The 25,593-nt window shown below is 55.3% G+C and overlaps 1 protein-coding gene across 18 annotated transcripts in view; it reads left to right on the top strand.

Annotated features, from left to right (window-relative positions):
- The window catches only part of CAMTA1 (calmodulin binding transcription activator 1), a 964,942-nt gene that overhangs the window by 817,582 nt on the left and 121,767 nt on the right, over positions 1–25,593 (top strand). For all 18 annotated transcript variants that reach the window (XM_039474351.2, XM_039474345.2, XM_039474346.2 and 15 more), the window contains one exon: positions 21,810–21,963. In XM_039474351.2, the coding sequence (XP_039330285.1) occupies positions 21,810–21,963 (154 nt within the window). The remainder of the gene's footprint in view (positions 1–21,809; positions 21,964–25,593) is intronic.

Below are 25,593 nucleotides of genomic sequence, written 5' to 3' on the forward strand. Positions count from 1 at the left end.
GATTGATTCACATTTGACCAGAAAATTTGCATCTTAAACAGAAATTTTAGGGAGGCCAGGGCCAGGGAGGCAGCTGAGTCTTTGTGGCTCCCCTCAAGCCAACAAGCTTCCCAGCTCACCCAATGTGAGAGAGGGAAAGCATGAAGAGAAAAGTAGGAGACCCAGTGCATAGGAGGAAAACTGCAGTCCACCTTCTCTCCACCTGCCATCTACCGTCACCACTGAGCCATGCCATGGCAAGCTATTCCTGCCTCTAGGGAGAGAAACCACAACTCAAATGGGCCTAAGTAATGCAGAATGTATTCCCTCACCTATGTGGAAAGCCGGAGGGAGTGCAAGCTGCAGGGTCAGTCTAGCAGGGGCTCAGCCAGCCAACTCTGCCATTTTTTTTTTTTTGAGACAAAGTCTCAGTCTGTCACCCAGGCTGGAGTGCAGTGGCATAATCTCAGGTCACTACAACCTCCACCTCCCTGGTTCAAGCAATTCCCCTGCCTCAGCCTCCCTAGCTGGGATTATAGGTGCATCACCATGCCTGGCTAATTTTTTTTTATATTTTTAGTAGAGATGGGGTTTCACCATGTTGGTCAAGCTGGCCTAGAACTCCTGACCTCAGGCAATCCACCCACCTCAGCCTCCCAAAGTGCTGGGATTACAGGCATGAGCCACCACACCCGGCCAACTCTGCCATCTTGCATTGTGGCTTCATGTGCCCCCTGGGAGCCAGGTGGCTGCAAGTCCAGGTTCTCATGACACATAGCAGGTGTCACAGGAAGAGGATGGGATGTTCTGCAGCTCCTACCAGGGAAAATCCCTCTTCTGGAAACCCTCACACCTCTACCTCATGAGCCAGAATTGGGTCATATACCCGATCTTAAATAATCCCTCATGATAGAGGATGGGAGAACAACCGGCCAATGAGATTCACTTACCACCACCCCCCTCCCCACACACACACACTGCCAACATTGAGGAGAAATAGCCTCCCTCCAGGCTGTCAGTATTTGGAGAGCAGGGCCCAATTCCACCATGTCTATCTGCCCAGCACTCACAGAGCAGGTAGCTCATAAATGTGGGTTAGAAGGAGGAGCAGAGAGGGAGTTGGAGGAGAGGTCTGGGACTGAGTGCAGAAGCCATGATTTAGAGGCAGCCAAGGCCCTTGAGGCGAACCTTGGCCAGGGCTGAGATCAGCTGGTTCTTAGCTGGGGAACAAAGACAATTCAAGAGTGGGTCAGCGAGATTCAAAGGTTTAGCTCGAGAGATTGAACCTGACAGTTCAGACCAAGCCAGAAGGTCCGTTGACAAGAGAAGCAGGGAGGCAGTGTCGGAGGAGGCAGCCCCAATGAACAGGTGCGGGACGCATGGGGCCGGAGGAGGTGGAAACAGGAGAGAGAGCACAACAGAGAAAGGCCATAGGGTCAGGGGAGGAATCCGTCAATGTTCCGTTCAGTGCTGGGAAGAGCAGGGCCCAGCAGTGGAGAAAAGGCCAGGACCTTGAGAGGCAACGCAGCCTGATTGGGGGCTGGGGAACTGGAGGGAGCAGGCAGGGGCCCAGCCAGGAAAAGAGGCCCTTCCATGGGGGTGGCTGGAGGGAGGCTGCTGCAGAAGAGGCGCCACTGGCCCAAGAGAGCCGAGGGCTCTGGGAGGACCGCCATGGTGGGGGCTGGAGAGCCCTGGAGCCCTTTTATTTCACAGTGACAGGCCATGGCCAGAATATGTTGTCACTGTCACCTGGTGGTGTCAGCAGAATTTTCACCAGGGGCTGTGGTCTGGGATGCCAGGAATTTTCCATTGGCTCCTGAGACATTTGCTAAGTCAGGCGCCAGCTGGAGAAGGTGGCAGAAGAGGCTGAGCATCACGTCTTGGCGCTGATCTCTGATATTAAAATTCCTGGAAGCCCCAGTGCACCTTGTCCTGGCAGTGCGGCTGGGTAGAGGTACCCTCCTCAAAGTTAATAAGAAACTAAGAAATTCATTTCCTCTCAGGTGCCTCTGCGCAGCACTGGCAGCCCAACACTCTACATCATTGGGAGGAAAGTTGCAACAAGGGGCCTGAGGAGGTGCCAGGTGCAGTGCTGGTCCTTCTGGAAGTTTCCTGGAAGAGGGGTGGAGACGTCAGGGATGGCAGCAACATGACCTGGCCCTGGGACCATTGCTTCTGAGAAGGTCACTTTAGTTTTCACTTGGCCATGGTTTATTTCAAAATTCCGGGCACCAGCTCAGCTCAGCCATGTCATGGCTCCCTGGCACCTCTAGAGAGAACGAATATGCTTAAGACAGTGAGATGTCTTCTCTAGGTGACCTCATGTGACCTTGTAGTCATGTCATACCTTTAGTTCTGCAGAAACAACTGTCAAATCGGGAGTTGGTCACCTCCAAAGACGAAAACCAAAAACCAAAACAGTGACTTTATTCTTTCCATTCATGACCCTGGAGGTATGGGGGGAGGCGGAGGAAGCGGAGATTGGTTTTGCTCCTAAATTCATTAACAGTGACTGAGTGGCTACTCCTTGCTGGGAACTTGTTGGATGCCCTCCACTACACTTCCCTTAATCCCCTCAGTGGATTTCCATATCCTCAGGTAGACCGGAGGACCCCCATTTCACCTGGGAGGGATGCAAGGCCAAGAAGGGTTAAGTCACTTGCCCAAGATCACGTAGTGTTTGAAGTGGCCAAGGTGAAATCTGAGCTAAGACCTGATTCCATCTCACATCCAAGTTCTTTCCATCATCCGGCTGCAGGCAAGATCACAGACTGGTGTACTCTTTCTATCTTACTTGAATTCCAAAGTTAGTATCCGCTACCGAAAACAGCTGACTTAATTATAACCCATCATCGATTCCTTTCTTCAGCAGATAACCAGCAAAACAGTGTTCTTTCGGAGCAAGCCTTCCACCACCTGAGTTTTGGCAGCTTCCTCCTTCTTGGGCTTCTCCCTCTGAGTGTTCCATCTTGGCCGCCAGCAGGAGCCTCTCCTGGTGATCTCAAAATGCAGAGGTGTTTCTTCCATGGAGAGATCGAATCTTCAGTTCCATGTAGAGTCTTATTCAACATTAAAACTTTCCTGGACCATTTCACTTATTCAACAAATATTTTCCAAGCCCAGCTCTGGGCCAGGTGCCAGGCTTGAGGCTGGGTGAGCCAGACAGACGTGGGGCTGCCATCACAGAACTCAGCCCTCACCAGCCACTGTCCTGAGCTCTCCAGGCTGAACCTCTGTGCTTTCTCGTTTCACAGCTGTTTTCCTGAATGCTCCCTGTGAGCCCCAGTCTGTCCTCAGGTCTTCCTGTCCCCTGTGCCTGAAGCCTTTCCTCCCCCAGGGCTCCCCATGGCTGGCTTCTTTTCATCATCTCTGACCCAGCTCAAGGCCCCTCAGAGGCCTTCTCAAGCTCCCTGGCTAAATTCTCTACCCACCCCATTTTTCATGCTCATCTCACCTTATGCCATCCAGAATCACCCTATTATTTATTCCAGCGTTTACAGCTTGCCTCTTCCATGCTCTCTGAGGGCAGAGTCTTAGCCTTGGTCAAGGTAGACCCCAAACATAGGCCAGTCCCTGGTGTGTTGTGGTTTTTGAGAGCTAATCTGTTGAATAAGTGAATCAATGAGTGAATGAATGAAACTGCAAAGCGAGTACTACAGTCACACCCACTCTATAGAAGAGGAAGCTGTCCCTCTAAAAGGCTGAGAATCCCACCCAAGAGCTCCCGCAGGAGAGTGAGTGAGCTGGGACCCCAGTCATCTCAGCTTAACTGAAAGGAAACCCTGACTTCCCATCCGCTCCACGCATTTAGTCCGTTCTCCTAGAAGTGAAGGAAGCACAAAGAAATCACTAAGAAGGCACCTTGCCCTCAAGCATCTGAAACCCTCTATTGGAAGTTTGATTGCGACCTCCGCCTCCCAGGGTCAAGTGATTCTCCTGCCTCAGCCTCCCACGTAGCTGGGATTACAGGCATGCATCACCACACCCAGCTAATTTTGTATTTTTAGTAGAGACAGGGTTTTGCCCTGTTGGTCAGGCTGGTCTTGAACTCCTGACCTCAGATGATCCGCCTACCTCAGCCTCCCAAGGTGCTGGGATTACAGAAGTTGTTTTTCAGCGTTGCCTTTTAGATCCCCTTTCCCATCAGCTCCCTCCAGAGGAGCTGCTGGCTTGATTTACCTGCAGCCACCACAATTAATTGCCATCCCCTGTTAAGAGTTAAGATCTCTTAACAGCTCCATAGCAACAGTGGTTTGCAAATGCCAGGAAGTGTTTTTTCCAAGGGGACTCTATCCTCGACACAAAATAGAACATTTTGAGTGAAATTTAAACACAGTTTTTGAACGGTGCTGTTCTGATTTCTTCACACTTCACAAATGCTTTCTTTGCAAACATGGGTGTCCCAGTTACCCTGGGCTGGTGCCAAGGCCCTCAGCCCAGCTTCTGTTTTCTCAGCTTCAAGGCAGCCGTGTTTTAAGACCTAAAAACAAACAGGGAGCGAGTGCTGTGGGTCTCCCAGCTGAGGGGTTGGGTGGTGCCTGTGCGTGTGTGCGCAGAGATGAGGACCAGCGCTGTGGGTCTCCCAGCTAAAGGATGGTGTGGCGCCTGTGCGTGCGTGTGCAGAGATGAGGACCACATTTTGTCTCCCACCCCAGCACTGATCAGTTGGTAATGACAATGCAGAACTCTGCCTCTGAGATTTCCGGGACCCCATCTGAACTTAGCGGGAATGAGTGCCATCCACTGTGGTTTAAGTGCAGAATTCCAAGGGCCACGATGGGGAGTAGGGATTTGTGTGTGAGCAGTGGGTTGCAACAAATCGTCCTGAAATGCCAGTGCTCCGACAGGTGGAAACAGACAAACTGGGTTAAAATGAAGATCCCAGTAGGTTCGCATGCAGAAGTGCCGGGTCCTTCTCTCTACCTCAGTGAAGGTGCAAGGTAGAAGGGAGAGGGTGATGGGAGGGTGGTGAGTATGCCAACTACAGACTGGCACAGCCCCCAGCACAGGCGCTCTCTAGTGGCTGATCCAGGATGAATGTCCCCAATCAGATGCAGTCGACCTGCCATTGACTCAGCCAACACTTGCTGACTGCCTACAGGGAAATACGTTTCCTTCTGATGCACCCTCTGCTCTTAGGAAGCCTGGGATCCAGGGAAGGAACAGAGGTTCCAGCCAGCCTGAAGATCAGTGGAAAGGGCGGGACTGGCGGATGCTGTGGGAGAGACACAGGGGACTGCCGGGGGAGGCCTGAGGGGAATGAAATTATTTTGGCTGGAGGGATAAAAGGAAGCTGCAAGGACAGTGTGATGTTGGAGCTGGGTCTTGACAAGCAGGTGGAGTGTGGAGGAATTCCAGGCCTTGGGAACAGCGTGGGCAGGGCCAGTGGGCAGGGCCAGTGGCAGAGCAGGCTTAGCGGTCTGGTTGACTGAGCCAAGGAGGGTGAGAAGGTGTATGGGAGGTGGATCCTGCCAATTGTGGAGGCCCTTGGGATCGGGAGTTGGGTTCCATTCACAGGAAATGGGCGTCCGGGGAAGGTTAGCAGTGGGTGGCACCATCAGAGCTGGGACTTGGGAAGATGGCTCTGAGAGCTAGATGGGAGGGCATGGCTCACAGGCAGACCAGTCAGGAGGCTGGTACCAGGGGACATGGGAAAGGCAGTGAGGGGAGACTGGGGCAGCGCCCTCAGGGATGAGAAGGAAAGCGGCACACCTTCCCAGCTCTCCCCTCCTTCAGCTCTGCTGGCATTAGCAGCGCCTCGGACTTGGTGGCCACGGAGTCACAGTGGCAGGACTGCTCTGTGGCCTGACTCTGCTCCCACCAGGCTGACAGGGTCTCGGCCTGTAAGCACGATGCTTAGAGATGCCCCTGCCCCCAGGAAGCTGGAGGAAGCCAGCTTCTTTTTCTGTGGCATCATCCAAAGAGGAGGGAGTGAGGTTGTCAGCTCCCTGCCAGCCACAGATGCGCACCCTGCCGTTGTCTTCAGCATCTGCCAGGAGCGGGACAATTTGAGGCAGTGTCGGGTTCACAAGCTCACTCTCCTCTGCCGTTTGCAATGGGCTGGCACAGGGCAGCCTCACTGCTTGGCTCCAGCCAGCGGCTTTGGGATGTGGAGGTGAAGATGGGTCGGGATGGGTGTTAGTGTTCAGGATGTGAGGCCCCACTGGTCTGGGGGACAGGCTGGCGTTTCCTGCAAAGGCACGTGCTCTGGCCAGGGCCTAGCCTGCTACAGCAGCTCTGCAGATGGGACAGCCCCACACTTGCCTGTGTCATTAGTATAGCAGGTTCCGTTATTACCCGAGGAGGCTTACAGGTTATCAGCGAGCTCCAGAAACCACTGGAGAAAGGAAGAAGATAAAGAGGGATTTAAAAAGAAAATAACAAAAAGAAAAACTGTATTTTCTAATCCAAACCTTGCCCTGCAGTGGCTTTGTTAACCCCTCGTCACTCCTTCAAGACATAAACTGTTGAGAGCCACAATTACTTCAGTGATTACACGTTATCTTGTCCTACCAAGGTATTAAAGAGGAAGTGGGGAACACATTAAAAAAACATACAGCCCAATTTAACCATGATTCCCTCTAAAACAACGGCTGGAATCTCACCATTACAGTTGCCAGAGTATAAAAATCCTACAGATGCTTGATGGGCCGGGTACAATTCATCGTCTGCTGCCTCCACGGCAAGCCCATTTGTCAGTCAAGAGAGAGCTCTGGGGTTTAGGTCTGTAACAGGATTGAGTGCAGGGGATCCTCCAGAGTGGAGGAAGGGTGGCCCGGTCCCAACCTCCCACACTTCCCTGCTTAGAGCACCTGCCTTGCCATCACGACCTCCAGGAAGAGGCTCAACAGAAAGCCCACCAAGCATCTTGCCACCCCACTCATGGTCAAGGTTGTGAAGAAGTTCATAGGCCAGCAAGCAGCCTTGTTCTGGATGCCACTTGGGGTGAACAGCAACCAGCTCTGCTTTTCTGCAGATTCCCTCTGCACAGCAAGGGAGGTACAATCATTTGCCTCAGAAGATTCTGAACATCAGGAAGGGGTCAAGTTTGGAGACAGCAGAGGGTGGAGGTCACGTGCAGCTACCTGTCCTCACTCTCTTCCTGTCTGCTGTGTGGTGTTGGGCAAGTCGGTGTCTCTCTTGGCTCAGTTTTCCCAATTGGAGATGGGAGGGGTTGATAAGTTGGCCTGGACGACCCCTAGGCTTCCTCCCACCTTCATATCCTCTGTTCCAAGCAGAGTAAGCAGAAGGGTTCAGGAGGCCCCTGACTTGCAGGACCCTGGAGGATCTTTCATGCACAAATTAAAATACATAAGGTCAGGTGCCGTTGCTCACACCTGTAATCCCAACACTTTTGGAGGCCAAGGCAGGCAGATCATGAGGTCAAGAGATTGAGACCATCCTGGCCAACATGGTGAAACCCCATCTCTACTAAAAATACAAAAAAAATTAGCCGGGCATGGTGGCGTGTGCCTGTGGTCCCAGCTACTCAGGAGACTGAGGCAGGAGAATTGCTTGAACCCAGGAGGCGGAGGTTGCAGTGGGCCAAGATTGTGCCATTGTACTCCAGCCTGGTGATAGAGTGAGACTCTGCCTTAAAAAAGAAAAATTAAATTTAAATAAAACAAAATAAAATACATAAAGCATCCAGGAAGTGGACAGTGCTTACTAGAGAAGGGGCTGGATGCACTGGAGTTCCTTGAGGGCTTGCAAGTCACTGATGCCTGTATCATCTGGACAAGGACTAGAAGCGATCCCACTGGCCCGAGGGAATCCCACCTATCCAGGGTGGCAGGACGGGGATGAGACGCCAATCCCTTTAATTCATGGAGAGTTACCAAATATTTTTCAGGAAAACTGAGCTTTGTTTTCTTCCAGAGTTTGGAAGATCGGCAAGAATTGTCTCAGAAATCCTGTTTTTACAATGGGACAAGAATGACTGGTGTTTAGCTCATGGTCTGTTGGACAGCATGATGCTTCCTCGATGTTTGAAAGAATTTAACTTTGGGCCAGGCGCGGTGGATCACACCTGTAATCCCAGCATTTTGGGAGGCCGAGGCAGGTGGATCACCTGAGGTCAGGAGTTCGAGACCAGCCTGACCAACATGGAGAAACCCTGTCTCTATTAAAAGTACAAAATTAGCCAGGCATGGTGGCAGGTGCCTGTAATCCCAGCTACACCGGAGGCTGAGGCAGGAGAATCACTTGAACCCTGGAGGTGGAGGTTGCAGTGAGCCAAGATTGTGCCATTGCACTCCAGCCTGGGCAGCAAGAGGGAAACTCCATCTCAAAAAAAAAAAAAAAAAAAAAAGAATTTAACTTTGCCTAGGTAGGCTCCTATCTCAAAGAATCACACCTCCCAAATGAGCAGTGTCAGAACTAATTTGATGCTGCTCCACGTGGAAGCTCCATACAATCTTAGGGAAACTTTGTCCTTAGCAATAGTGTGAGATGACATATCACTGGTTAGAGAGGTCTGTCAGAATAATACCTGGCTGTTCTGAGGGTTCACCATGCCACGGACACTGTTCAAATGCTGTATCTTTTTTTAGTCTTCACAACAACCTCAGGGAGAAGGCTCTACTCCTCTCTCCATTCTGTGGGTGAGAAAACTGATCCACAGTGATGTGATTGCCCAAAGCTGGTGTCCAGGAGGTAGCAGAACCCAGACACGAACCCGAGGCAGTTGGCTCCGGAGCGCACACTCTCTATGACTCTGCTTCTTCAGCATCAGATGGATCCAGGCTCAAGGAGCAGAGCTTTGATGGGCTGCTTAATTCTTCACGTTTTAGACCTTTATGTGTAAAGCAGATGTAGCCATAACCAGTTCTACCTTGTGAGGTTGTCGTGAGGATTAAATGAGCTAAGTCCTGTGAAGTACTTAGCACCCAGCACTGGAACGTACAAGTCTGAAGAGATGCTAGTTCTCAGTAATCACACAGTGGTGATTATCAAAACCAGAGGGTCATCTGAATTGTAGTGGAAAGAGTGACTGGCTTAGCGGAAAGAAGACAGGATCTTTTGTTGTTGTTGTTGTTGTTGTTGTTGTTGTTGTTGTTGTTGTTATGGAGTGTTGCTCTGTTGCCCAGGCCGGAGTGCAGTGACGTGATCTCAGCTCACTGCGTCTCCGCCTCCCAGGTTCAAGCAATTCTCCTGCCTCAGCCTCCCGAGTAGCTGGGATTACAGGCATGTGCCACCACACCTGGCTAATTTTTGTATTTTTAGTAGAGACGGGGTTTCACCGTGTTGGTCAGGCTGCTCTCAAACGCCTTTGATCCGCTCGCCTCGGCCTCACAAAGTGCTGGGATTACAGGTGCGAGCCACCACGCCCGGCCCGACATGATCTTTTTTAGATGTTAGGGCTCTTGGGTGATGCAACAGAAAACTCGACTTGAAGTGACATTGGGGAAAGAGGAGATTTGGGGGTTGGAGTTGCTGAAAAGTCTGGAGGTGTGCCGGCCTGTGTTCCGTCAGTGGCATCGAGGCTTTGTGTCTCCTCCCCTCTGCCCTGTTCCTTGTGCCAGCTCCCTTCTCCGTCTCCATGTGCTGGCAAGAGATAGCTTCCAGGAGCACTAGATGTCATTCTCCCAGGTTCGAGTCTAGCAGGAAAGAGCACCTCTGCCTCCAAGTGGCTCCAGCCAAAGCCTAGTGATCAGCACTGATTGGCTCTGATGGAGCCGTGACTCTCTCCCTGAGCCAATCAGCATGGCCCAGAGAATGCGGCTTGGCCAGCCTGAGTGGCAAGCTCCACCCCTGGACTGACTTGGAGAGGCGGCTGGCTTGCTAAAGAAAACTTGGAAACTCGTATCAAAAGAACACTAAGTGCGCTAGAGTTGTGTCCAGCTCAGCCTCCCACGAGCCACATGGCCGTGAGTAGATCATGTAGCACCTCTGAGTCCAGCAGGGATGGTGGTGCGTGCCCGACTTCCTCCAGAGCTATGGAGGGAAGCAGATGGGCAGGAAAGGCTCCAGAGCACATCAGTCACTCTAGAGATGCCTCGATGACTGTTTGGTGCCATAGTCTCTGATGGAGTTGATTCACTGCCTAATCAGGCACGGTTCTGAGCAGGCACACCAGCTCTGGGAGCAGGAGTGGGGCCCACGTGCTTGGCGAGGATGGAAGAGGCAGAGGAAGGCAGCAGGCCTGGCTTCTGGCCACCCGGGAGGACATGGCCAGTCTAGGCTGCAGGCAGGACCTCTCTGAGGCTGGTGAGAAGGAAGCCATGTGGCTGTGGATTTAGCTCCTGGGAGGGACAGGAGGTCAGAGGTATGGCGACTGCAGCCCTCTGAGACCTGCTTGCCTGGCGTCTGTGCTATTCCACTCTCGGTCTCTGCTGTGCCAGGGCTGCACGCCCTGAGCAGGACCTTTTCCCTACAGGAGTTAGTTCCCTGTGTCCCAGCGAAAGGCCCATGGCTTCCTGTCCCAGGGGTGGTCGGAGCAACTCTTGCAGCGATCGCTAATAAATCAAAACTTGATTCAAGGTGAGAGCAGGATACTCACAGGACAGGACCCCAGCCGACAGTCTCCTCCAAGCTCAGGCTCCGCCCACTGCGGGACGCCAGCAGGCTGCATCCTGACAGGTCCCTGGCAAGTCAGAGAAGGCCGGCTGGGTGCTGAGCAGCCTGGCTGACACTTGCAGCCCTGGATTCCGCCCTGGTGGGGGCACCAGCCACCACGGTGTCTCCTGGGTTGGGGTCCCAGAGAGAGATGGCCGCCAACATCCCAATGTCTCGCACAACTCCTTACAGATCAGCCATCCGGGAACTAATGTCACCCATTTTAGAAAAATCTCTTTATAGTTTTCAGCCCATGTCGCCCTGGAATAATGAGTCTCATACATCGGCTGCCCGCTGTGTAGTTTGATTGTGCTAAAATTACCTCCCTGAGCTCCGAGGTGGGGGGACCCGTATTCTTAGCATTCGTGGATCTGGAGTGAGGAGCACGATTCCACCTCTCCTCCCTTTTCTGAAGACTCGAACCACCTTTCCTCTCCACTTTCGCCTTTCTGGACAGAAAAGCCCTTGCCTTCGTTGTCCTGGAGCTGCCTGCCCCTCCCCGTCGTGTTCCCTCACCCCTGCACTCCCTAGTTCAGACCCAGCCCTGCAGCCAAGATGTCTTGGCCATTTTGTCTCCAGTTCCCAGGCCGTGCCCACCTCTCCAGGCTGGGCTCTTTCTGGTCCCCGAAACAACTGTGGACCAGTGGCTTCTTGGATCCCAGGAGTTCCTCTCTCGGGTCCAGCGATGCCAGCTCGGGCTGCCAGTCTTCGTCGGCAATTTGCTTTGCTCATCCTGAGCCCGCTGCCCTACACCTTACCACCCTTCACCGCCATGGAGCCACCAAGCATCTGTGGCTCCTGTACCCTCCCACACTGGCTCTTTTTCGTTACCTGTTAAAACTGAGTGTCATCTGCCAACGTGGAAATTTTATCGGACATGTCTTCCCCCAGGTCATGTATAATGATTTTGTGCATTTGTTTATTTGTTTGAGATGGAGTCTCACTCTGTTGCTCAGTCTAGAGTGCAATAGCACGATCTTGGCTAACTGCAACCTCCGCCTCCTGGGTTCAAGCGATTCTCCTACCTCAGCCTCCTGAGTAGCTGGGATTACAGGTGCCTGCCAATGTGCCCGCCTAATTTTTGTGTTTTTAGTAGAGACGGGGTTTCACCATCTTGGCCTGGCTGGTCTCGAACTCCTGACCTCGTGATCCACCTGCCTCGGCCTCCCAGACTGCTGGGATTACAGGTGTGAGCCACCGGGCCTGACCTGTAATGATTTTAAGTAAGGCCGGACCTGGCCCCCACCCGCATGCTGTTGGCAGCCAGGTCTTGCTGTGCAGTGGAGAGTCCTCCCTGGCAGCGTCCCTCCAGGATGGCTCAACCCCCTCTCAGCCTTTGGATGGGACTGTTTCAGGAGCTTCTGGAAAGTGCAGAAAAATGGGACCCTTCTGGAAAGTGCAGGCAGATGGGTCCCTCGCGAGTGAGAGGTGGGTCTTGAGGTACATGCATCTTTATCCGCTCAGCGAGAGTGGAGAATTCACCTTCGTCCAGCATTCTCTGGGTGTCTAGGATGTGCCCAGGACTGTGCCAGGCCTGATCTCCCACCATAAATGTGTTTTCCCTACACTGTCTCTGGGCTAAAGAGATAGGAGGCAGAGCAAGCCAGCCCCTGAGCCCACATGGTTCCCGGAACCCCGCACCAGGTGGAAATTGTTTAACTCTATTCCCATGACTGGAAAATTCTGGTAATTGTGTAATAACAACAGCAGCAGCACTCAGCAATTACCCAGGGTTTTTCATCTTCAGACCACTTTACCCACATTAACTAATTAAGCCTCCCAGCCTCCCTCCAAAGCCGGGAAGGGCTGCCGGCCCCGGCTCCCGCTAGCTCACAGGCTCTCGTGGTGAGGGCAGCCATGGGAAGGGGCTGCCTGCCTCTGCCCTGGCTTCTGGACCCTCTGAGCCCCCTTGCCAGGCATCGCTTAGAGTTTCCCAGCCCTGCTGAGCAGTGGCAAGGAAGTGGGGAGGTGTCCTGTGTGCCCTGCCACATTGGGCCGCAGTGGGCGACCCCTGGACCCAGCACAGATTGCAGGACCGAGCCCCCAGAAGAGCTCAGTTGACTATTGACCCTGCCTATCACCGGGGGCACTGGGGCCCATCTTTCAGTTCCTACTCCCCACTTCTCTCTCTTTTTGCTTCTCCCTTAACAGCTCCCAACTTTGGGGACCTGGATCTGCACCCCAGTTGCCAGGTGCTCAGTTCCAGGGTCGCTCAGGGCTGTTCTCCACTCACCTGCACACCCCACAGAGGGTGTTCTAACTACTTTGGGCCCTTGATGTGGAGACAAGGACATCTTTAGCCTCAGCCCTGCCCTGAGGAGCTTAGAGACCAGCCAGGAGTCTCCCAGTCCCATCCTTGGTCCTACCATCTCCCTGCACCTCACATGACCCAGCCAGGCTCACTGGCTGAGTGCACAGCCCTCCCACGAAACATCCAGTGAGCCCCACAGAGCCCTGGGGCAGTGGCCTGGAGGTATGAGATCATGGCTTCAAGCGGGGCTGGTGCCCAGAGACAGCCCTCAAAGGTACTCTTTTTTCTGTAATGGAGGATAGCGATAGCACCCGTAGCCGTGGGTTGTGGAAGAATGTGAACGTGGAGCCTGAGACCCAGCCGACACTCAGAAAGCGACCTCTGCAAACAGAAATGCCCACTGGGAGCTGTGTGCTGGGCTCCAGGCATACTCCCGTCCCAAGTGGCCCGTGAAATGCCGTGGTACCACACATCGGAGCCGTCAGAAGCAGGGAGGAGGGACCCAAGGAGCTGCAGCCTCCAGGGGCCGGCAGATCCTGGGAGACCTGAGCAGCAGGTGCCCGTGTGGCCTGGTCCTTCCCAGGGAGCACACTTCTTGTGCTTCTGTCCGTCTTCCAGGCCCATCTGCCCCTCCCTCTGCCTCCTGGCAGCCCTCAGTGGGTGACAGTGGGGATGGAACCCAAGCTGCCGAGGCCTTGGTGATCAGCCTCCCTTCTGGTGGAACCGTCGTCCCGCCTCACACTTTTACTCAGAGCAAAGGACAGGCAGGCGCCCAGCTGCCCGGAGCAGCCAGCAGGTGGGCGAGAGCATTCTGCTCAGTCCTGCAGCCTCGTGACACCACAGCCCTGCGCCGCCCAGTGCCGCCCTCTGTCCCTTCCCTAAGAAACCCCGCCCTTCTCCTGCCAGTTCCCCATGCCCTCCCCTCGCTGCAGGCTCCTCCCCTCGCTGTTCCCTGCATCCAGGTGCGGGGGATGCTGTGCCTCTGAGAATCAGGCGTATGGGACATTCAGAATACACAGAAATGGTGCTAATATGACAAATGCAAAGATCGAAGGAGCTTGTGACGCAGACAATGCCACTTCCTCCCCGGTCGTCCTCCTACCGGCTGGTGGCACGCAGGCCCGCCCCCCGCACCCCCAACTGCAAGTGGGGAGGTGTGTGGCACTATTACATGCTATTATGACTTTCTGGGTAATGTATACATTTTCACTATCACACGGCCTCTCTCCTTCATTTTTCATGAGAACTGGCATGAGATTAATGGCTGAGCCCCGGAAGAAACGGAGCGCCATGCCACTCTGATTTATTGACCACTTAGCATTGATGAAGCTGCAAACAAGAGTCAAACAGATGTTGCAGCTGCATTTTTCTTTATCAAAACCAACAGCTTTTTGCATTTTTAACCACTGCTTGCATCGCCACCCTGCTTATTCCGCAGAAAGGGGTCCTGGCTCTGGGCCTCCTATTCTCAGTGGAGAGGGAGGAGCCGAGGCCAGAGCCATGGGACTCTGTGGCCTGACACCCATGGGCCCAGGATCCGCCCCTGGAAGCAGCCAGGAAGAGGGCGTGCAATCCTCAAGGCTCTTGCTATGGGGGTCTTGAGTCCCCTCCGTGGGTCTCTGTGGAAGAGCTCACTGCTGCACCCTCCACCGATGCCAGGGTTGATTGCACACACCCAGGGGTGGGCTCAGCACTTGGGAAGCGCCGAGCTCAGCTCCCCTCTGCAGCCTGGAGCGCCTCCCCCTCCTCCACCTCACGCCCTTTTACTAGGCAGTGTTGGTGGCCTCGAACATGAGTGCTGCTGGGGGCCAGGCCGGTCCTGAGCTCTCTGCCTGCCTCACCCTCTCCTGGAGGTTCAGGCCGGCACTCAACGGTCTGCTTACCCCTGGGCAAGAGTTCTCTGCAGAACATTCTTAGCCTCTCCTGTGCTTTTGGAGGAACAGACCCTCAGCTTGCCCCTGTCCTCTCTCTGTCCCTGTGGTTTGGGTGAAAGGTGCCATCTAGAAAAGGTTCTAAAAGAGACTGACTCTCACTCAGGCTCCCTTCAGCCTAAGAGTCCTTTCCCTGGCAGGGCCCTGGGAGTCTGGAACTGGGAGATCAGCAGCTCCAAACACATTTCCAGGAGGCACGGCTGGGTTAGGGGAGAGGCTGAACTTCCCTCAGAGGGGGAGAGCTGCAGAGGGGCAGAGGGCGCATGGACCCCTTCAGATGCCACCCCCCTGGGCCCCTTCCAAGTTGGTGAACCCCTTCTCTTCCAGCCCATGCCTGGGATGGACACTGACTCCTTCCCCGCTCCCAGTCTCTGTCTGTCCCTCTAGAAGACACGCCTGGGGGTTCTCCAGGGTTGGTCCTGAGACACTAGTCTCCAGAGAGGAGACAGCCACCCCTGCACCAGTGCCCCCAGCTAAGGCCAGGTGCTCCCCGGCAGGCTTGTTGGCCTGTGTGCTGGGACAGCTTGGTGGCACCCCACTATGCCCCCAGTTTTCAGTAGTCAGGATGGAGCCCCTGCCATGTGGCTGCCCCACAGACAGAGTCCCAGCCATCCGGAGCACACACGTGTAGCCAAGAAAACAGGCCAAACCCGAGCAGTAATTGAGTGGAAACTGAGAGATTAGTGCTGCAAAGACAGGGAGGTGGGAGCCGGGCCGGGTGGGCACTATTGTCAGTCGGGTTGCTGAATGAGGTTTCCACAAGGAAGTGACCTGGGACCCATGTGGCATGGAGCGTGGCAGCCAGAGACCACAGCCCAGGGAGAGAAGCAGCGGGTCTAGGGAATGGGGTGGCGGGAGCCAGGTGCACGAGGCAGGCAGTGGCCAGCAAGAAGCGCAGGTGACGTGGCCTGGAACCGTGGCAGGAGTGTGGGCTCGATCTCAGTGCCAAGGAGCCGTCCGGGAACAGCCAGACTACGCCTGCTGCTGTTTGAAGGATGGGCGGGAAAGGGAAGAGCAGACGTGAGGACATCCGGGGTGGGGGGGCACACTCCCACGTGTGCAGAAGAGCAGGGGGAGGCTTGGACTTGGTGGCTGTGGGCAGGGGGCAGATGGGAGGATCAGGCTTCCTGGGGTGGGAGAACTGGCAGAGCTGGGCAATCCACTGGCTGTGGAGGGAGAGGGAGGGAAGATGAAGAAAAGACTCGGACTCCCAGGTTCCAGAGCTGGGCAGCTGTGGGAAGCCTGGAGGGGCCACGTGTGCTGAGTGGGAGGTCGGGAGGCGAGGTCGGCTGTGGGAAGTCGTGGGTATTTTGAGGCCTTTGAGGGGTGTCGCCAACAGCCGGGTAGGCAAGAAAGGAGAGGTGGGCTGGAGAGCAAAATCTGGGCGTCCTGGGAATCTGGTGGGTGTGAGGTCAGGACACTGGATAAGGAGGGAGAGAGGGAAAGAGGGAGAAAGAAAAAGGGAGAGGGAGAGAGGGAGGCCAGGGCCCCAGGCCAGACACTGGGAGAAGAAGGGCCTCGGCACACAGCAAGAGGAGAGTCGGGCCGGGCTGGGGCTGCCGGCGGAGGAAGGGGGCTCTGAGCGGCAGAGCTGCCCGAGGGAGGCTTCATCTGCTCACCCTCTCAAGAAGCAGGTCAGGGCTTTGTTCCATCTGGGTTTGGTGGCAGTTGGTGGTGGTGGAGCGGGGCCGCTGTCTGTCCCAAGAGCACACACCCGTTCCGAGGCCCGGCCCTGCTTCCTGCTGCAGCCCCAGTGAGAAAGGGGTGCAGCTTCCATGTCCATGGGTGAGGAGCCTGAGGCACCGAGAGAGAGGCAGGATGCCCTCTTCCACAGCTCTTGCAGAGGCTGTGGAACTTCTTTAGACTTTTACTTCTTGGCTTCCCCTATCACCGCCACCATAGTCACAGACCACGCCACGGCGCTTCCCCTCCCCAGCCTGACACTGACCAGGCCTCCGGACAGCAAGGACTCATCTCCAAAGGTCACGCTCACTTTGGGGGGTGACCCCTAGCATCTTCATGAAAACTTCATAGCCCGGGGAGGGGCTTCTCCACAGCTCCTCTTCCCTCCCCAAACCACAAAGCCTGATCTAGTGGTGAACCCAGGGAGACATCAGGGCAGCCCGGGCAAGACAAAGGCAACTTCGCTGCACAACTGGCCAGAATCAGTTCTTGATTCTGGCCGGCACGGTCATCTTAGCACTTTGGGAGGCCGAGGCAGGCGAATCATGAGGACGGGAGACCAAGACCATCCTGGCTAGCATGGTGAAACCCTGTCTCTACTAAAAATATAAAAAATTTGCCAGGTGTGGTGGCACATGCCTGTAGTCCCAGCTACTCCGGAGGCTGAGGCAGGAGAATCGCTTGAACCCAGGAGGCAGAGGTTGCAGTGAGCTGAGATTGTGCCACTGCACTCCAGCCTGGGCCACACAGCAAGACTCTGTCTCAAAAAAAAAAAAAAAAAAAAAAAAAGAATCCAGGACCCTGGCAAGGTCTGTCCCCTGCTGTTACCCTCGGATCCAGGCCTGACCGGGGCCTTCCTCCGGGCTGCCCTGCTGAGCTGGTTCGCCCGAGCCCATCTCGCCACCAGCAGAACAGCACAGCAAGGACTCTGACACCTTTATGAGCCCTCCATGAAACTGATACATTAGGGCTCCAAGGCTAATATATTTTTCTGCCAAAAACACCCAATAAAATGTACAACTAATGAATAAAATTGCAACATTGCCAAGAAGCGACGTGTGCCCCAAATTTCCAAAAATACCTCAATCAGTCTGTGTCTGAAAAGCAGCCCCAAGCCAGGAAATCGCTACTACTCAACTCTGGGCATTCCCGCGGCACGAACTCCCGGCCCTGGGCTGGAAACCGGGAAGCTGCTGCTTCTGCATCTCCTGATCCTGTGCTCGGCCTCCTGCACCTGCCAAGGGCTGGGATATTCTGCTAATTGTATCAAAACAAGGGAGAAAGGCAAGGCCCGGCATGCAGGCTCTCAGGAAGGGACCCCACCCCCACTCCGTGTGGGGCGTGTCCACGGAGTTAAAAGGGGCAGATGTGTTCGTAGTTACTGAATGGCCATTGGATCTGTGAGCCCTTGAAATGAAGAGTCGATGCGCCTCGTTTATGCTGGGGGGTGAGGTGGGTATCCACCGCCTGCACCAGGTTCTCCGAGAGATCTCAGACCCAGAAAAGATTAAGAACCAGCCTTGCATTGTATCTTAGCTTCCTAGCAACAACCCTGCATTTCGAAAGGCTTCCCTGCCCTTCAGAGACCCAGAAAACTGAAGCCAGACGTCGGGACAACACAGGTCTAGGGAGGGCACAGGCAGGAGGAGGTCAGAGTTCAGAGTTCAGAGTTCAGCCTGAACTGAGTCTACAACCCTGAGGTGAGCACTAGCGATTGCTGACCCTGTCATAGGCTCCAGGGCATTGTCCCTAAGGTTGAGGACATAAAGTCGATATTCAGATAATCAAAACACAAAGCCAAGTGACATCCTGCTATGGTAGAAGCAGAGAGGGAATCAGGGAAGGCTTCCTGGAAGAGGAAGAGATCGTGGTGCCTGACCTCAAAGACTAGGTGGAGTCTGGTTATACAGATGGAGGCTGAGCCCTGCAGGCAGAGCTCCCAGAGATAGCAGCATCTCGGGTGTCTCATGCAGGAACTCCACAGTTTTGGTTCATGGTGAGAGAGGGCCGTTGCCCCACAAAACCCTGCCTGCCACCCGCCACCTTGGCATTCCACAGGCTGTTCCAGGCACCCAGGCTGTGCTCAGCGGGGCTGTGGGGCAGGAGGCAGCAGCCCTTTCATCTCCCAGGCGGCTGGCATGTCAGCTCCCTCCTGCAGGGTCGGACTCCTGCTCCAAGGGCCAGGATCAGAGGCAGCCCTGGGTGGCCCTCTGGCCACTGCAGCCGTTTGATCTTTACTCATCTTGCTCAGCAGCTGGCACAGCTGCCCACCCATGCCCAGGCAGAGGCAGGAGCCCTTGGCCCAGACACAGTCCCCGGGAAACCAGTGTGTTGGTCTGTAGGAAGAACATGGGGCCAGGGCACAGTGAATGACTGTCTGTCGGCCATCCCCCTCCACGCAATGGGCATAGCAGAGGTGCCTGGCCCAGAGTTTGAGATCAGCCTGACCAATATGGTGAAACCCCGTCTCTACTAAAAATATAAACATTAGCCGCGTCTGGCGGCAAGCGCCTGTCATCCCAGCTACTTGGGAGGCTGAGGCAGGAGAATTGCTTGAACCTGGGAGGTGGAGGTTGCAGTGAGCCGAGATCACGCCACTGCACTCCAGCCTGGGCAACAGAATGAGACCCTGTCTCAAAAACAACAACAACAACAGTGAAGTGAAATGGAGGTGGGACGGTACTTGGGTGAAGCAAAAAGAGAGGGCATCAGACGTCTTGGCAGGGCCTGAATCTGGAGGCGGAGCCCCAGCTTCCAGCTCAGGCTCTGTTCTGCCAGCACAGAGCTCTGGGCAATTCACAACCTCTCAGTGCTGCAGGCACCTCACTGTGGACGGAGGGCCCAGCCCAGCCCGCTTCCTTGGCTAGCAGGGACACCAAATGAGATAATGGCTGGAAAGTGCTTTGGAAAGAATCAAGTGCTTTGCTGATGTCAGGGATTATCGTGATTATTAAGGAGCGTGATTACCACAATCCAGAAAAGCTGTCGTTAAGGAGAAGGCTCCTGTTCGTGTTGACTGAGTTAAAACTGAGCGTTGGCAGAAAAAAAAAAATGTTTGAACCCTTAGCGGAAATCTTTTTTAATTATGCCAGTCTCCTTTCTTACACGGGTCATGGTGTGGCCTTGAGTCTTTATTCATGGACTTATTGATTCACGTATGACTCTTGCTCTGACAACATCCAAAAATGCAGCTACGGACCCGGCTCCCTCCTGCCTGGGTCCTGCCTGTCCCAGGTCTCATGGTTGAGCCTCAGTCTATCAGCTGGGAAAGCAGCTTTTCCTCTATCAGGAGTAAAATCCCAGGGTAAGGCTCCCACGTGGCTTTCTCCATAATTCCCTTCAGTGTCCTGAAACCTTGTCGTGTTTCCTTAGGACAGGGCAAGAAAGAAATGGTTCAGGCTGGCACAGTGGCTCATGCCTGTAATCTCAGCACTTTGGGAATCTGAGGAGGAGGGCAGATCACCTGAGGTCGGGAGTTTGAGACCAGCCTGACCAATATGGTGAAACCCCGCCTCTACTGGAAATACAAAAATTAGCTGGGCTATGGTGGTGCCTGTAATCCCAGCTACTCAGCAGGCTGAGGGTGAGAACTGCTTGAACCCGGGAGGTGGAGATTGCAGTGAGCTGATATTGTGCCAATGCACTACAGCCTGGGTAACACAGCAAGAGAAAGAAAAGAAAAGAAAAGAAAAAGAAAGAAAGAAAGAAAGAAGGAAGGAAGGAAAGAGAGAGAGGGAGGGAGGGAGGGAGGGAGGGAAGGAAGGAGGGAAGGAAGGGAGAGAGAGAAAGAAAGAGAGAAGGAAAGAAAGAGAAGAAAGAAAAGAGAGAAGGAAGGAAAGAAGGAGAGAGAAAAAGAAAGAAGAAAAAAAAAGAAAGAGTGAGCCAGCAGGGAGAGCAGGCAGGCAGGAAGGAAAGAGACAGAGAGAGAGAGAGAGAGAGAGAGAAATGGTTCAAGAAATACCCTCTGATGGAGATGGGAGGGTTAAGCTGGGTTTTTCTGGCTTATCCAGACGCGTCTAGAAAGTTACAGGATTGCTTTCTTTCTTTTACAAACTCGTCAGTGCTGATGTGGCCAAATATACAATGCTGTCTTCTAGGGGACCACGAGAAAGCCACAGACGTCCCCCTGCTCATCCTGGCAACACTGCTGCCTCAAAAAGGCCCCTCGGCGTGTCCTATCCAAGCTCAGCGGGCAGAAGCAACAGAGGATATTCTTAATAAGATGTGATGGGAAGGGGCTAACAGTTAAATAGAACCGTTTTGAGACAAACTGGGCCTTTTAGGTCTTCAGACTGAGAGCTCCTTCCCAGAATACCTGGGGCGGGGCAGCTGGTGCCCAGAAGTTCTGGAAACTCCTCCTCAGAAACCAATAAGAAAGAGTGGAAGAGATGGATGGAATGATGGAAGAGCTCTTCCAGGGAGGAGTTTCTGGAGATCTGGGCACCAGCTGCCCCCGGGTACTGCTTAGATGGAAAGCACCAGCTAGGTGTAGTGGGTCATGCCTGTAATCCCAGCAGTTTGGGAGGCTAAGGCTGGCAGATCCCTTGAACCCAGGAGTTCAAGACCAGCCTGGCCAATAGAGTAAGACCCTATCTCTACAAAAAAATACAAAAATTAACCAGGTGTGGCGGCATGTGCCTGTAGTCCCAGCCTCTGGAGGCTGAGGTGGGAGGATCGCTTGAGCTTGGGATGCAGAGGTTGCAGTGAACCAAGATCATGCCACTAAGCTCCAACCTGGACAATGGAATGAGACTCTATCTCAAAAAAAAAAAAAGAAAGAAAAAGAAAAAGAAAGTGCTGTGTTGTGGGGCTGTTTTGTCGAGGGGAAAGACCACGGCTGAAGGCAGAGGGGCTCTAGCCCTCAGCAGCAGAGGTCTTATGCTCCGGGAGCTCCTTTTCTCCTTGGAGAGAAGTGTGTGATGATGCCTGTGTTGGGGGTATCCCACAAGCTGTGAGGGGGAAACGTGTGTTGGGCATGAGGGAGAGGGAGGGCATGTCTATGGTGTGAGGTTGGGGATGTTGTGCTGGAGGGAATTTGACCTCATGCCCGTGGTTCTCAGTTACACACATATAAGCTGATGTGTAGGTCAGAGTTTCTCCACCAGGGTGATCTTGCTCCCCAGGGGACACTGGGCAATGTCTGAAGACTTTTCCAGGGGTCACAGTTGGAGGGGGAGGGGCTTAATGACAGCTAGTGGGTGGAGGCCAGGGAGGCTGCTAACATTCCACATGTGCCAGACAGCTCCCACCACAGAGAACCATCTGGCTGCAACCATCAGCAGTGCGAGGTCAAGAGAGCCGGGCGTCTGGGGCCTCGGTCTCTGCCTACACCTTCGGGGTTGGGGGCGGCCCTGACCCTGGTGGGCTCCATGCCACCCTCATGCTGCCAGTCTCTGCTCTCCCCACAGAACCCCGACATCGTCCTGGTGCACTACCTGAACGTGCCGGCCATCGAAGACTGCGGCAAGCCCTGCGGCCCCATCCTCTGCTCCATCAACACCGACAAGAAGGAGTGGGCGAAATGGACAAAAGAAGAGCTCATCGGGCAGCTGAAACCCATGTGTGAGTGGCCTTGGCCAGCCTGGCATCCCCACACTGGGGGCCAGGCTGGCGTCAACTGGGCGGGGCCAGGAAGGTCCTCTGTGGCCTTGGGGATGCGGCTATAGAGCACCATCTTGCTGGGATGACAGTGGTACCGTGAGCTTAGCTTTGGCCCCGCCTTCACTTGGTCTCTCGTAAGCTCCCTATACAATAGCCAGGGCACAAAATGCCAGGCCCATGTGACAGATAAGAAGAGTGAGGTTTGGAGACACAGAGCCTGTAGGGGAGGGGCAGGCCAAGAGTGTGCCAGGACTGGGTCTCTGGGGCCACAGACAGGAGTGGAGGCCGGCTGGGGAGGGACAGTGTGGAATGGGGAGTGGGGGGCGGGAGCGGACCCTGCCTCCTGCCTTGCCTGTCCACGCGTGCTCTGGGCTCAGCCACCGAACCGCCTCCTGGACTCAGGGCCCGCCTCGGCTCCCAGGCTGGGTGGCAAATAGATGATGGTAATTGAGCTGGATTTCATTTTGTCAGCAAAGTGGCGCTTTCTGAAGCATCTGTCAGGTGCAAATCACAGAATGCAAAGCACCGAGCGCGTCCGGGGAGCTGGGGCGGCTCCGTGCCGTGTTGCCGTGGCCGCAGCTCCTGGCGGCCGCCGGCTCCCAGTGGCGTCTCCTGCCCCCTCTTCAGCGGGGCTTGGGAAGACAAACGTGAGTCGTGGGCTGTCCTGACCTAGGAAGAGCATGGTGGCCATCCAGTGCTGGGCACACAGCCCGCAGGGTCCAGGAGCGTTCATGGCCAGGGCTCAGGGCAGGGACCTACCATCAGCGGGGCCTGAAGGGTGGGTCCGCGGCTCACTCGGAAGCAGTACCTCCCCTGGCGCTGGGCTGGAGGGAGGAAGCAGCTGTTGGTCACCATACACAGCAGGGGGCATGTACACACAGCAGGGGACTGAAAGGTCCTTCCTGCGGCTGGGAGGAAAGGTCAGGGTCCAGTGCCTGGGACTGTGCAGGCTGAGGCCAGGGGCACCCGCAGCGATGCTGATCCTGAGAGCCCCCTGTGTGCTCAGATTCAGGGCTCTGCTCCCAGCCTCGAGGTTGGGGACAAGGGTCAGGAGGGACAGCGGGGTCTTTGAGGCAAGGGAGGCCTCCCAGTGGGTGACAGGCCTGCCCACCACGGGCTGGACTACCGGACTGAGCTTCTCGCGTGCTGTTCTTCCAGCCAAGTACCCCGAGCGGAGGCTTGGACCAGGCTGGCCTCAGTGTTCCTGCCTGAAACCCCCAACCAGGCAGCCCAGGGGCCTCCTCCCCGAATGCAGGCCTGGCCACATCCCTTTCTGCTTAAAACCACTCAACGCCCACTCAGTGCACAAGCTCCTGAGCACAGCCTGCAGCCCCCACCCTGAGCCCCAGCCTCTGCAGGACTCTGCACCTTTCCCGCCTTTGCGGTCCCTGCTCCCCGGAGCCTGCCGCCCCTGCCCTCTGCCCGCCCCTCCCCCTGCCTCTGCCTGCTCCCCCCACCTGTCCCTCAGCTCTCCGCCTCTCCGCAGGCCCTCCCATCACCCTACTGGGCCTTCACATCCCTGCGCCCTGGACTCCTCAATCCTCCAAACCCCCACGGGAGATGTCAGCCTCCACCCCGAGCCCGCTTCACCACGAGGGACCTCATGAGCCTCTTCGAAAGGCTGGGGTGGCACCGGCAAGCATGGGAACGGCAGAGCTACCCCAGGAAGTGCTCAGGGTCTCTGCACAGGGCTGGGCGGCCCAGGGCCCTGGAAAGATCCCCAGAATGGTGGAGGGGAGGGGCCCTGCCAGGGGCCTGAGCAGCGACAAATGCAGCAGCGTCCTGGCACTGAGAGCCAAGACTGCTCAGTGGCACCTTCCCAAGGCCAGGCCAGAGGCCAGGAGTCTGAGGCGACAGTGCCGGGACCCTGCTGTGAGACCTGCCTGCCTGCCCTTCCGCTCAGTACCTAGGGGGCACCTCACGGTGCTGGGCTGGCACCAACATTGGGTCCTGCCTAGACCCCGCCCCAGGAGCCAGCACTATGACTTTGCTGACCAGTAGCGCTGGTGCCCCCGCCAGGGCGGTAGAAAGAGTCAGGGCTGGCGAGTCAGGAGGCACATGCTCGTCCGGGCTCCACGGCTGCCCCTCTCCTCTGCACACTCCAGTTCCCCTCCTGTAAAGTGAGAGGAAGAATCTAGCAGCCTCTGCATGAAGACCAAGCACTCCAGCCAGCTCGGGGGCCCTGGCTCTGCTCCTCTACCTCTTCGAGCCGTGTTCCAGGGTCTGCACGTCTGTCCCATTTCCTGGGAGGTGGAGTCACTCCAGGGGGCTCGGCTTCCTCCCACAGAAGCTACCCTTGGCTGAGTGCACTCCAGGGCTGAAGGAGGTGGCCTGGAACTTCCTTTCTAGGGCTTAGTCAATGCTTTCAAAATAAGGTCCTGGCAAGGCGCGGTGGCTCACAGCTGTAATCCCAGCACTTTGGGAGGCCGAGGCAGGTGGATCAGCTGAGGTCAGGAGTTGGAGACCAGCCTGGCCAACATGGTGAAACAAAACCCGTCTCTACTACAAATACAAAAATGAGCCAGGTGTGGTGGCGGGTGCCTGTAATTCCAACTACTTGGGAGTCTGAGACAGGAGAATCGCTTGAACCCCGGGGATGGAGGTTGCAGTGAGCTGAGATTGCACCACTGCACTCCAGGCTAGACTCTGTCTCAAAATAATAATAATAAAATAAGGGTCCTAAGGACTCTTGCCTTGAAAGGGTGACCAGGGTCCAGGTGGCTCTGGAGCCACTCCCAGCCCTCTGTGTCCACGTGTAGTAGGGAGTTCCTGCTCAAAGCATGTCTGCATTCAGGAGGAGGCCTTCCTTCCTGGCCTTTCTGAGCCTTCTGTCTGCTCCTTCTTAGGTCACTAGAAGGAGTTCCTCATGTCAGATTCCACTGGAAAATGAGAGCCCTTTTGCTGGACAAAGACCCCATCCACACGGCCAGGGAGCAGCCCACCCGCACTGAGCCCCAGCAAAAGCTCCAAGAGATTGTGTGAGCCAGAGATTAGCCAAGGGGGTACCCCCAAGGGAAAAAGATGCCTTTCAGGGTTGCTCCCACAGTCAGAGGCTGCTGTCCTGGGGCCCCCAAATTCTTCTCAACACGCAAAGACGGCCCTTCTCCTTCAGCCATAGGCTCCCCATTTTCCCAGGAGCTGCGCATCCATCAGACAGGAATGCCACCTCCAGGCTGGGCCGGGGGAATTAGGCTTTATGAACTCCAGGGGGTAGAAACCAGGTTGGAGCCAGCCTCCGACACTGAAGCGGAGGAAACTGTGAACGCCTGCTCAGAAATCTGCAGTGCATCAGAAAATTATGTAAAACTACAACAAACTCCCCATAAATCTAATAACACTCGGCTCTCTGGTGTCTGGCGGGGCGGGGACAGAAGCAGATCTGCACACAATTACTCGGCACGCACATGCACGCGCACAGCTCGGACGGCAGAGACACGGCCCTGGAAATGCGGCTGCAGGAGAAGGCTGAGGTGCCGATCAGGCTTGGAGCACACACGGCACCGGCTAAGTGTGTCTGGGGAAAGCAGAGGTGTGCCGAGAGCCAAGAAGACCTCAGGTCTGGTTCCACAAGCGGGCGGGCCACCCCACCCA

Source organism: Saimiri boliviensis, chromosome 11 (genome assembly GCF_048565385.1).
Source record: "Saimiri boliviensis isolate mSaiBol1 chromosome 11, mSaiBol1.pri, whole genome shotgun sequence".
NCBI classification, from domain to species: domain Eukaryota; kingdom Metazoa; phylum Chordata; class Mammalia; order Primates; family Cebidae; genus Saimiri; species Saimiri boliviensis.